Source organism: Giraffa tippelskirchi, chromosome 3 (genome assembly GCF_054371585.1).
Source record: "Giraffa tippelskirchi isolate mGirTip1 chromosome 3, T2T-mGirTip1v1.2.pri, whole genome shotgun sequence".
NCBI classification, from domain to species: Eukaryota; Metazoa; Chordata; class Mammalia; order Artiodactyla; family Giraffidae; genus Giraffa; species Giraffa tippelskirchi.
This window is the reverse complement of record NC_137277.1, coordinates 24,046,425-24,058,963: the sequence shown is the minus strand read 5'-3', so window position 1 is coordinate 24,058,963 and position 12,539 is coordinate 24,046,425. Positions and strand designations below refer to the sequence as shown.

The 12,539-nt window shown below is 51.9% G+C and overlaps 1 protein-coding gene across 4 annotated transcripts; it reads right to left on the bottom strand.

The window, feature by feature from the left end:
* Positions 1-1,832: 1,832 nt before the first annotated feature.
* Positions 1,833-11,080, bottom strand: CDK5RAP3 (CDK5 regulatory subunit associated protein 3). Of its 4 annotated transcripts, XM_081582386.1 has the most exons (16): positions 11,005-11,080; positions 10,734-10,779; positions 8,887-9,018; positions 8,507-8,607; positions 8,075-8,123; positions 7,234-7,412; positions 6,856-6,992; positions 6,532-6,676; positions 6,036-6,146; positions 5,433-5,511; positions 4,751-4,839; positions 2,802-3,007; positions 2,259-2,430; positions 2,145-2,167; positions 2,028-2,066; positions 1,833-1,937 (listed from the first exon to the last, which is right to left on the bottom strand). In XM_081582386.1, exons 1-16 carry the CDS (start codon positions 11,008-11,010, stop codon positions 1,925-1,927), a joined length of 1,527 nt encoding a protein of 508 aa, XP_081438512.1. In that variant the 5' UTR covers positions 11,011-11,080; the 3' UTR covers positions 1,833-1,924. The 4 variants fall into 4 exon arrangements, with proteins under 4 accessions (XP_081438512.1, XP_081438514.1, XP_081438515.1 ...); XM_081582388.1 differs by lacking the exon at positions 8,887-9,018; XM_081582389.1 differs by lacking the exon at positions 1,833-1,937 and having other exon boundaries at positions 2,003-2,167; positions 8,503-8,607.
* Between the last annotated feature and the right edge of the window lie 1,459 nt (positions 11,081-12,539).

Below are 12,539 nucleotides of genomic sequence, written 5' to 3'. Positions count from 1 at the left end.
AACCCAAAAAAAGAGCTCACATATGTCCAGCGAGCACATACACTGTGCCAGGCACTGTTTTAAGAGCTCTGCAGATGTTAACTCATTTAATCCTCACAACCACCTCTGAGATGTACAGGCAGGAAGCTAAATGCAATCAGAGTGATGCTCCGGGAAATCTGGGAGCAGATTGCAAGGACACAGAGCTGCCCTTCTGCAGGGTCAAACAGCAAGGGGGGCTCTTCAATGCCATTGGGGAAAGTAGGACCCGGGAAGCAAAGCACAGGGTCACAGGCAAATGGGGCTAAAGGCTCTGGAGAACAAACCCAATGTTATGGTTAAGAAATCAGTTACATAAACCTACAGCTGGATGGGCCTTCATTTCACCAGATAAGCAGTGAAATGGGCCCAGTACCCCCTCAGAGAAGTCCCCTAGCCACACTGCTTACCAAGGTGACCAAAATCTGCTGAGAAAACCTATTAAACCCACTTCTTGTCTCCTATGGCCAAACAGCAGCACATCCAACACCCCCTGTTGGCCCCAAGCAGGGCGGAGAAGGCCAGCGAGGTGCTCCCGAGGGCAGGAGCAAGAGCTTAGGAGGCCTGAACCCAGCCTGCTGTGGTCACATGACCACAGGGTTCTCCCCAAAGCCCAGTGCCTGTGAGCAAAGAGCCTGTGTAACAGCTGGTGATTGGATGAGGGGCATTAGAGTGGGCAAGGGTAGCATGCCTCAGCGAGCTGATGGCGGCCGCAAGGGGCAGGTCAGGCCAGTGGAGTCAGCAACCAAACAGGTGGGGCAGGAGGTAGCTGACATTCTCTCAGAGAGAAAGGACCCCAGAGCCGCAGACAGCTCCCTAGCCGAGCCTTCATAGCACCTGAGGGTGGGACATGGCCCGCTCGGGCCCCAGTGCCCTTCTATTCCAAGGACAGTTGTGCCTCGACATTCCACACTGATGTCTTTCCTTTTTCAATTCCTAGACTTCCAGTCCCCCGAAAAGGAGGTGAACAGGCAAAGATTGGGGGGAAGCGATGGGCTGACATTAATTGATAGGAGCGGCTTCGAGCAGTTCATGCGGCCTTATCTCTCTCTCCTCTGGATAGCGTGTGTCCGCTGGAGTCCGCGGGGTCGGTGATTAATAGGGGCCATCACTCACTGTCCAGGACGGCTGAAAGGCAGCAGGGAGGGGGCGGCCCTCCCCAGAACTGAGATAACAAGCAGCAGGAATAATGAGTGGTGTCACTCCACTTTTCATTTTGATGGAAAGTCATTACGGGAGTCAACGCCAGCGACAAAGAGCCATGAATCAACTGCTCTGCTATGAAATTAAAATCGAATTGCTGGCCACCCCCAACCCCTACCCTTCCTGGGAAATGGGGACGGGTAGGTGGCCGGGGAGAGGGGTGCTGGCCTGGGGTGGGCTGTACCCAATCACAGAGCAGGCAGTTATGGGTGGGAAGTGGACAGGCAGCTAGCGAAGGTGACAACTCCTGTCTCCACCTTGTTGATCAGACCCTTCCTCCCCAAACCGCATTTTCCCTCTGCCTGGAGGTAAGCTGTGATTAAAAGGAAAATACAGCTTTGCTGGCTCCAACAAGGCTGCCACTTGACTGCTCCCCTTGGGCTTCTGGCCTGAGTGGGGCAGTCTGGGCCTGGCTGTGGAGAGAAAGGGGCCCGGCTGACTCAGCCACCCCAGAGCCCCTTGCTGAACTGTTTGTAGATACTAATCTGTGGGGCCTCCCTGCCACCAGAGGCAAAGAGGAAAAGTCCCCAACCTGGTACCTTACAGGATCAAGAACCCCATGCAAATGGGTACACAGCCTCAACCCCAGGCCCAGAGACGGGCACTGTCAGTAGGGAAACAAGAATCTCTCTCTTTTATTAAAGTCCAGCTACATTAACAAGGAGCAGAAGCTGTGACTTGAGGCTGAGGGGCCGCAGGACCATCAAGACAGCCTCCTGCAGAGGGTACAGAGAGTGCTGAGATCACCATCCGGGTGACAGGTCCATCACAGGGCCTTCTGTCCTCCAGTTGGCTTAGTCTCTCACCAGGAAGGGCCCCATGCTGTCCCTCCTCCATCCTGAATGCTGAGAAGATGGGCAGGAAGAACAACGGCAGTAGGTCACAGAGAGGTTCCCATCAGGTTCACGGGGCGCCCATTGTACCTCTTGGAAATGTCAGCTTCAATCTGAAAGACAGTGATACCGAGTGGGCGGGAGGCAGAAGGCAAAGGGGCCTCGTTCTGCGGAAACTGGACAGGTTTGCCTCTCTGGTCTCACCAGCTTCTGCAGCTCCTTTGTCTTCTCCAGCAGCAGATCCAGCTTGGGCTCCAGAACCGCCTGCTCCTGGAGGGCTTCCTGTTGCTTCTGCACCATCAGTTCTTTCTTCAAAGCCAGCAGCTGGGACTGCTTCAGTTTCTGCTGGAGGAGCTCAGTCACTCGGTCCACATACCTGGGCAGGGCATTCACGTTAAGTGTTCGGTGTCTCTGGGCAGCCTGGATGTCCCCATCCGACTGCTGGAACAGTGGAGGCTCAGTGTCTGTCGGCCTATCAGCCTCCACATCCTTCAGTCCTTCCTTGTATGGAATGCCATTCCCACTTCCCCATCCTACCCAGGAAGCAGATTCTGCCTGCATATTTCAAGCCACCCTATCTTGCCCCAAAGAGAACCCCTAACCCCAGTTGGGGTGGTGCAGTTATGGGAGGCAGGGATGAGGTCCAAGAGATCACGGAGAGGAGGAAACAAGGAGGCAGGGCCGCCCAAGATGGCAGAGCCCTGCCACATGCTCTGGAATAGCCCAATATCAAGGGGAAAGCCAGACCTTGGTGAGGCCAGGATCATAAACAGGTGCTGCATTCGAAGATTGGTGAGCCGGCCAATCAGATCCTGCAGTGCCGATACCATGGCGACCATCTTTGCCTTGGTCTGGCCCTGCAGGATGGCTGGAGCCAGCTGGAACTGACTTACAGACAGGATGTCTGCCTCCTCACTCATCTCCACTGCTCTCTGGGACAAGAAGATTTCAAGCTGAGGACAGAAGAGGATTTGGTTCAAACTGAGAAAAGAACTCAGAAGCTAGGCCCTCAGCCTGCTCAAAATAAAGAATAAGGTAAGGGCTGGATTCCGGAGGAGGGACAGTGGGGGACACAGGAGCCTGATGTGGTACAGTCCGTGGGGTCGTATAGAGCTGGACACCACGTAGCAGATGGATGGGGCTTCCCTGGTGGCTCAGACTGTAAAGAGTCTGTCTGCAATGCAGGAGACCCACGTTCGATCTCTGGGTCAGGAAGATCGCCTGGAGAAGGGAATAGCAACCCACTCCAGTATTCTTGCCTGGAGAATTCCATGGACAGAGGAGCCTGGTGGGCTACAGTCCATGGGGTCACAAAGAGTCAGACATGACTGAACGACTAACACACATCTAGTGACTAAACAACAACAGAGAAGTTTTTCCTCTGAGCATTTTTATTGCTAGAAACTCGCCAACTATAAGGTGGGAGTTTGGGGCAGCCTCCACCATCCACTTTCAGTCCTTCATTGCTGTCTCAGGCCTTACCTAACCCAGGACCACCCCCTCCTCCTCCCAGGCCATGGATCAGATAACTACGAAGCAGAGATCCAAAGAACAGGAATCCATGCTTGAGAAGCCCTAGATTAAGAAAAGGCTAGGCAGAATCTGAGAACCAGTCACATATCTCGTCACTTTTATTCAACCATGGAAACCTGAACTAGACTGGTGAGGACAAGACCTTCCATGAGGCCCTCCCCTGCCAGCAGCCCTGAGAAGTCGACAGACTCAGAAATTAACAAAGGCAGGCCCCCAGCTTCGCAGTCCCACAAAGAAGGTCCAAGAACACCAGCTTCTTACAATGTGGGCTGCCAGACACCTCAGCCACAGAGATGACATGAACCACAAATGAGAACGTGCTGTTCCAAACCTCCAACAGCTCCCAGTTCCCTTCAGCTTTCTGAGCTCTTCTACTCCCCCAGCTCGCCTGCTCGGCCTCCTCGTTCATCACGTGTGCAGGACACACCTTCTGCCTCAAAGCTTCTACGTTGTTCCCCCTGCCTAGAAGGCTTTTCTGCTGGACATGAGTGTGGCTCTCTCTGCACCCCCTGCAGGTTTTGACTTACTGGTCACCTTTGCAACAAGGCCTTCTTGACCACCAACATAAAAACACAGGCCTTCCCAGCAACCCCATCTCCCTTTCCAGCTCTTCTTCTCCATGGCACTATGTTAACACCTAACATGCTGTATATTGTACTTGTTTGCCTTGTTTCTTGCCTGCGTTCCCCACTAGACTACAAGCTCCATGAGGTCAAGGATTCTGTCTTGTTTTCTGCTCAGTCTCCTCAGACAGTGCCAGGGGTTTAGGAAGGAAGATAAACATGATAAACACTGCTGAATGAATACGTGCTCAGTCACTTCAGTTGTGTCCAACTCTTTGCGACGCTATGGGCTGTAGCCAGGCTCTTCTGTCCATGGGATTCTCCAGACAAGAATACTGGAGTGGGTTGTCATGCCCTCTTCCAAGGGATCTAGGGCTCCTGCATTGCAGGTGGGTTCTTTATCACTGAACCACCGGGGAAGCCCTTTGAATGAATGGCAAGCATCCTAATGCTCCAGACTGAACGGGAGTGCCCCTGCTCCAGAATACTGAAAGCACTCAGCATCCTTCACACAAACAGGAGGGTCAGGTCAGGTGTCTAGGGCAATACCGCCTATGCTGGTGCCGGGCCTCCCCGCACATCATCCAGAGACAAAAGTACCTCCATGAGCTCATCAATGAACTGATTCCGGGTCTCAGGGTATTCAAGAAGTGTCAGAGCATCTGGGCCCCTGGCAACACCTTCGGGAGCTGCCAGGAAGAGAGAGAAGTGATAAAGTGGCTAAAGACTACACAAGAAGACCACTGATTTGAGAAGTCCTGGTGCGTTAATATGGACACAGACACAATGCTAAAGCCACTTCCTGTTCCAACCCAAGAGGGAAGGGTCACCCTTTCCCATTTGTCACATCTTGGTGCCCTAATCAGGCACCAAAAGCCAAATGCAGTCTGTGAGGAGGACCACAGAGCTGAGTTCCAAAGAACCAAGAGTTCCTTCACTTTGGTGGGCATCAAGTCTCATCCTGCACTGCCCTCTAGTGGCTCAGTTCACGATCACAGCCTCTCGGCTCGTGGGGAAGGGGGGCCAGGTCAGGCTTCAGAGCCTGTCAGCCCTCTCGGAACATCCCAGACAAAGGCTGACCCACATTCAATATCCAAAACATTGCGAGTTTCTAGGCTTCATTTTAAGAACTCCTCTCTATCCGCTACACTCACATCATCAACAAGATTTTGAAAAGGACAGGTAACTGTATGAGAAGTGCAGTCGTGGCGGTGTACTTTTTCTTTGCTTCTAGAGACACAGGGGTATCCTCTGCCAGGGTTGCAGGGAGCGATGCACTCACCCTGCGTTCCGGCTTCCAGCACGGTGATCTGCAGAGCAGTGGCATCATCTCCCCAGTCTATATCATCACCCTCAGCTTCCTGGGTGGAGAGCAAAGAACCCCTGCAGTGTTGGGAGAACTTTCCCCAGCAAAGGGAGCCAGAATAAACTAAAGCGCTCAATAAGCTCAATGATGGCACATTTCAACTGTATGAAGGACCTGCAGCCCTGATGGAGGTGGCAAAGATGGCAGTGTGGGCCCATGCATATAGGTACCACCTGTCTACACCCCCACACCTGCCCCAAACACCAAAAGAAAGAGGTCAAAACTCTGACATGTCACTTTGGAAACTCTGCCTCCCCTCAAACTGTATGTGGTCCAAGAGCTATGAACTTCAAGTGATGTCTTTAAAGAGAGAGAGAGAAAACTTTTTTTTTACTTTTGCCACACTGAAAGGTACCCGGGATCTCAGTTCCCTGACCAGGGATTGAACCCTTGCCCCTTGCAGTGGAAGTGTGTAGTCTTAACCACTGGGCCACCAGGAAATTCCCAACATATTTCTTATCACCAAAATAGCAATCACAGAAAGTTCTCAAGAGAGATGGAGCGAGAGAGCATCCCAACCTTTGAATCCGATTCCAGGGAGATGCCCCAGTCAATTCCAGCAGTCTGGGCAGAGATGCCAGAGTCAGCCCCTTCAGAGGCCACCTCCACCCCAAAGTCACCCCAGTCAATCTAGAAGGGAAAAAAGTATTAGCTCAAAGAAGATGGGTGAGAAAAGGGGGCCTGCCTTCCTCTAGGTCTCAGTAGGGAGCACCGGCACTGTTTAAACATAATGGCCTCCAAGCTTCCCAAAGGAGAATCTGTCTTCAGAGAGCTTAGGGGACTGAAGGGTTCCCAGTTCAAAGCTGACCAGCCTCCTGGGCCTCTTCAGCGCTCATCTACTCTGTGGTCTCAAGAAAGCCAGAAAAGCAAAGGAGTAGGGCCTTCTGGGCCCTTCCACCTATAGTCTCTCTCACAAGAACATCCCTTTCTTCCCTCTGGACTGAGTTCAAACGGGATGGAGGAGGATTGAACCGTGTACGAGGGGAGGAAGTGGCTCTCACTCAGCCCGTCTTACCGCGTCTTCTTCCACCTGCTCAGGGGGCTCCTCAAGGTGTGGCCTCTCCACTACCGAGGGCTCCAAGCCCGTCCTCCACTCATACACCGTGCAGTTCCCCTGCGTCTGCACAAACCGCAGCATCGGCAGCACCTGCTCTGTGGGGCTGCAATGGAGCATGCTGCTGACCCTCCTGCTGCCCACTTGTGAGGCCAGGCCCAGTGCTGGGCCTGGCACTCAAGTGTCACGTGGGCAAAGTACAAGCGGAGAAGAGAGCACAGCCAGGGAAGGAGCTCAATGGTCCCCGTCCCTCCTCCACTGGGGAGAAGCCAGGGCCCTCGATACCTTTCACACACAAACCCCACACAGGCCTGGTACAGGTCAATGGCTTCGCCCAGGGTCTGGGCCGCCGCCCCGATCTCGGCCAGCTGACTTGGCAGGTCCTTCACCAGGGCCAGTAGTTCTCTTCGGACATTGTCCCCCTAGAGAGGATCCACGAGGTGGGCTTAGACAGAAGTGGTGGAAGTGGAGTCCAGCGGATTAAAGAAAATGCCTGAAGATTAAAGATGGGCAAGAAACTGGCCCAAGAAGGGCCCAACCGGCAGAGAAGGAAAGCCCCTCCCCAGAAGCAAAGGCACTGGGCCCAGGAAGACAGACAGAAGCCCCAGGCATGTGTCCTCCTGCTGCAGGAAACCCGGCCTGCTCACCGTGACGCCTGCTCACCGTGATGCCGTACTGCTTGCACGAGTGGTAGAACTGCTCCCTCATCTCGGCAGCCCCTGCCTGGCCCTCTTCCTCCTTGCGGCTGTATTCTTGCTGCAGCTGCTGGCACTTGGTGATCTGCTTCTTCAGGGAGGGGATCTCATAGTTGACATTCCGAACCAGGAGGCTGGAGAGTTCCACTGAGAAAGATGGGCCCAGGAAGTTCATCCCAGACCCCCACACCTAAGGCAGGCATGCCCCAAGGACATGCGCAAATATACCCTAGCCTGGTGGCGAAGAGCACGGGCTTGACCTCCCAGCTCCTCCTTCCTGGCTGTGGAACCTAAGACAGTCATTTAACCTCTCCGATCCAGTCCTCAGCAATAAAACAGGGGTAGTAATACTTATCATGAGGATTAAGAAAATCCATATAAGACACAAGTATAATTCCTTGCATTTAGTAAGTATTAATATTTGGTCAATATTAGCTACTATAATTATTTACACTGTTAGCAAATACAACCCAAACTACAGTCAGCCTTTTAATTATTTTCTCAGGCACTTGATACAGGCCCCAGGTTGACCTGTGCCTCTTCTGCCCAGTGGAGCAGAGGGGTGCAGGGGGAGCTAGTCATCAAGAGGTGACTGGCAGAAGACCCATAAGCACCTGTCCAAATGCCCACAATCTGCCTGGTGGTCATCCTCCTCCCAACACTCATTGAAATTTATTTTCCCACCTCAAAAACATCTACACACCAGCCTCTTCCCCTACATGAACTGTACCTCCTAGAAGCCCAGTGTCTCAAAATTCGAAGAGGGAGCCTCCCTGTGGACACTGGGACTCCCGGGTTGGGCCCCTTACCTAGGTAAGTGTTGTCCTTCTCATATAGAGCTACGATCTCTTGCCAGTCCTAAGAAAAGAAACCGGAAGTGAGCCAGAAGAGCAGCCACATCCCAGCTCAATCCCCCAACAGGGGATGCTCTCCCAGTCTCTGCATCCTCATTCTCCTTCATAATGCTGGCTGGACCACCCACTTTAAGAGGATGGTGCCAACGAGCGAGTCCCAAAGCAAATGTCAACCCAGGGCTAGGGGTCACAAAGAGTTGGACACAACTGAGTGACTGATACTTTCACTTTCAGGATCTACTTTTGGCATAAACTATGGGGACAGAGAGAAACTTGAGGAGATACTCCATAGGGGCATCGCCACTGGATCCTCAGCAAGACAGACAGCCTCTGACCCCCTGGACTGGATGCCTCCAGCTGCACGTTACCACCGTCACCCACACTTGCCTTCATTCTCTGTGAAGAGTACCGGCCGAAAATATTTTTTGTGGAGGCTTCAGTGCCTTTAAGAAGCTCCACAATTCTTAGGCAGTGGAAGTAGTGAATGTCTGGAAAGCAAAGAAAAACAAAGACTTTGGAAATAATAGTCTCTAACCCACCACTGCGGCCACCACATATGGCCGACTCATGTATATGCCAGTAACTTTGGAGAGCACAGCTCTCCCCTGCATCATTTTGTGTTGAAATAAACCAGCATCTATACCCCAAATAAAAGCCTCTCTTTCTTTAGAGGTCAGTCCTATGACTAAAGGAAAGGGAACAGCTCAGCAGATATATACCACTCCAGGAAAGAAGGGGGTCCAGTAATGCAGCCCTGAAGCACTCACAGGATCCAGAGAGCAGCTGGGCGATCTCTTGGCTCTCTGGCATGTCCTGGATGGCAGCATTGATCTTCTCTCGGATGGTCAATACCAGACTCTGCCATTTCAGGTTGCAGTGCCTTCTGTCTACCAGCCAGTCTATGGCAGAAATCCAAATCATAGCATTCCCATGGCCAAAATTCCATCACTGATTCAAGTGAAATATGCTAAGGCATTGGCTAAAAGTTGTACTCATATTGGTTAAGGTGTGGGGTCCGGGAAGATGGAAATGAAGACAGGCTCAAAGGGATGCTTGGGGCTAAACAGATTCCAGCAACCTAACTTTATCCACAATGTGACTTTTATAAAGTAACTGCCTCAACACAGGGTAAAGTAAAGCTTTCAATTGGTCCTGACATCAAAGTGCCACTTTAGACCACTCTAAATTCTCCATGATATTTTTGCTTCCATGGATAATTATATCTTTCTTACTGACAGAGGATGCCATTCAACTTCTACTTTCTCAGGGCTGGGATTAACCATGACAATGAAAAATACAAGATGGTTACACTAAATACCAGATGAACAACTGCAAAGCCCCTAAGGACTAAATAACACTGGTGTACTCTTACCACTGAAGCACCATCCTGCACACATGAATACCAATGTGACTGACCTTCTGGATTCTGGGACAGATCTGTTTTTAGTTGAGGGTATAGCTGAATGAGAGCCATGCACATTTCCTCATAGGAGAGAGCTAAGACCTAGACTTTGTGGTCAGCTGGTCCTGGCTCTAATTACCAACTTTCTTGGGCAAGTCTCTCAACCTCTCTGTGCCTCAGTTTCTCTACATGTAAAATGGGGATGATAAATATACTGAATACAAAGGGTAAAACACTGAACGCTGTGCCTGGCACATGGCAAGGGCTCAATGAATTGTAGTGATCTTCATTTTCATAATGTTAAGCACATAAAACAGCCCTTGGTATAGAGTAAACCCTCAATAAATGGTTGGGTTTTTATTGGTCCTTTTCACGACCAATAACAAGCATATACATCAAGAGTCTACATGTCCTGAAGAGCTGGGACAAATCTGAAATGAAGCTAAAGATGTTCCACTAAGTGGCCACCTTGCCCTTGTTAATAAATCTGCTAACAGGTCAAATGCTGGGAGCTCACACTAGTTATCAGTTATATTCCCATCGCTGCACTCCACTAAAATCTTCAAAAACAAAAATTATGTAGATGTCACAGAAGTAGAAGCAAAGGGATGACACAGTCAAACAGATGTCATCTTAATGACACAACTGGCATCAAAACAATTAATTCAAAGACCATTTAAAAATCCAGGAGCTGTGCACTGCCCTGGAGGGGTCAGAGTGAAGAGGCCCTTCCCTGGCTCTGAACTGGAGAGGAGGTATATAGACCCGATACAGACAGTAGGGAGACAGCCTGGCCACTAAATGGTTTTCTTTTCAACCGGACCTACGTGCCTCTTCTTCCTAAAATCAAAGGAAAAAATGAAAAGGAAGAAAGTTTTTTTTTCCAGCATAATACAATACTGGAACCTGACAGACTTAGGTTCTAACTTCAGATCTGCCATTCAGCAGCTGACCGTATTTAAGGTAAGCCTTCAACTCTCCTCTGTCCCTGAAAGATATGACTGACAACATGTTATATACGTTAAAATAGAAAACACAGGTCAAGTATAGACTCTATGCATGGTTCCTTCCCGCTCCTTTTACTGAGGCAGGTCCAGCCACAGATGGGAGCACAGAACAGAGCGAGTGGTCTGCGCTACCGCTGTTGGTGATAGAGGGCAAGGGGGCCAGGTCTCCCCTTGACAGCTAGTTGAGCGGGGGCGCCCCTCCTACCGAGTAGCTTGCTGGTCTGGATGTCGATGGGGACGTGCTGATGGTCCTGGCGGGAAACACGACGGGGAAAGGTGCATGAGTGCTGCGAGCGAACAAGCCACTCGCGCGCTCATTTCATCCCCCCAACCGCCACCCTGCGGGGCCAGCACAACGGGCCGGGGAGGGCCGCCCCCCGGAGAGAGCCTGAGGAAGTAGGTCAGGAAAGGACCAGCTGAACTCAGCCCAGGGGTCCCAGGGCAGCCCCCCATTTCCCCAGCTGCTGTTCCCCCACCTGCATCTTTCTCCCACTTCCGTTTCCGGCCTCCGATCGGGGCCCGCCCCGCCTGCCACTAATCCAGTGCTGGTGTGGCTGAGCCTCGGGTTAGGCACAGACGGGTCTTCTCTCTGGCCACGTCACCGCCTTCCTCAGAGCCAATCGGGGCGCGCGCTCCATCCCGGGCCTCAAGCCCCACCCACCCCCGGGTTCCGAGTGGCTGAGCCCTGGAAGGGCGGGAGAAGAGGAGCCAGCCAATGGGAAACACGAGGCGGGCTCAAGACCGGGCAGGAGCCGGGACGCCAGGAAAAGGCTGCTGCGGCGGCGGGATCCCGGCAGGCGGCGCTCTAGAGCCGGTCCCAGTCGCTTCCGGCCAGGCAGGCGCGGAGCCTTCTGCGTAAAGATTAACGAGTCTGCCGACAGGGTCCTAAAGCCCACTGAGAAACCTAGAGGTCCTTGATGTTTAGATGCTCAGTCGTATCCGACTCTTTGCGACCCCATGAATAGGAGCACTCCAGGCTTCCCTGACCTTCACCATCCCCTGGAGTTTGCTCAGACTTGTGTACATTGAGTCGATGATGCCATCCAACGATCTCATCCTCTGTCGCCCCCTTCTCCTCCTGCCCCCAGTCTTTCCCAGCATCAGGGTCTTTTCCAATGAGTCAACTCTTCGCATCAGGTGGCCAAGGTATTGGAGCTTCAGCTTCAGCATCAGTCCTTCCAGTGAACAGTCAGGGTTGACTTCCTTAGGATTGACTGGTTTGATCTCCTTGCAGTCCAAGAGACTCGCAGGAATAGTCTTTTTAGAAACGCCCTCCTTGCCTCGCTTTACCGTGGATCATGGTTTAAAAGTCGTTTGTGGCACTTTCGTCACACATTACCTTCTCACTGAATTTATGTAATAGACAAGTGTTGAACACCTGTTGCGTGTTATGTGATTAGGGCAGAGATGGGGAGGGAGGAAGGTCAAAGGAAGCATCCCAAAGATAACACCTAAATTGAGTGTTAAAAGAAGAGCTGCAGAAAGAGGGGGATGTGGGAGTGGTATTCCGGGTGGAGTAGACTGTACAAAGCTTTGCAGGCTTTGCAACGAGGTGCAGGGAACAACAGGCGGGCAAGACTAGCAAGATAATTGCAGGAATGCAGTGTATAATGCCCTTGTTGAAAAATATGAACTGGACTTCCCTGATGGTGCAGTGGATAGGAATCTACCTGACACTGCAGGGGACCTGGATTTGATCCCTAGTCTGGGAAGACTCCACATACCCCAGAGCAACTAACCGATGTGTCACAATTACTGGGTCCGTGCTCTAGAGCCCGGGAGCCACAGCGACTGAGCCTGTGTGCCTAGAGCCTGTGCTCTGCAACAAGAGAAGCTACCACAATGAGAAGCCCCTGCACCACAACTGGAGAGAGTAGCTCTCTGAAGCTAGAGAAAGCCTGTGCACAGCAACAAAGACCCAGTGCAACCAAACGTATATACATGTACTGCATAGGTCTCACACTTATGAAGCCGGCCCTTCAGACAGGCCAGCCTTTCAGACAGGCCAGCC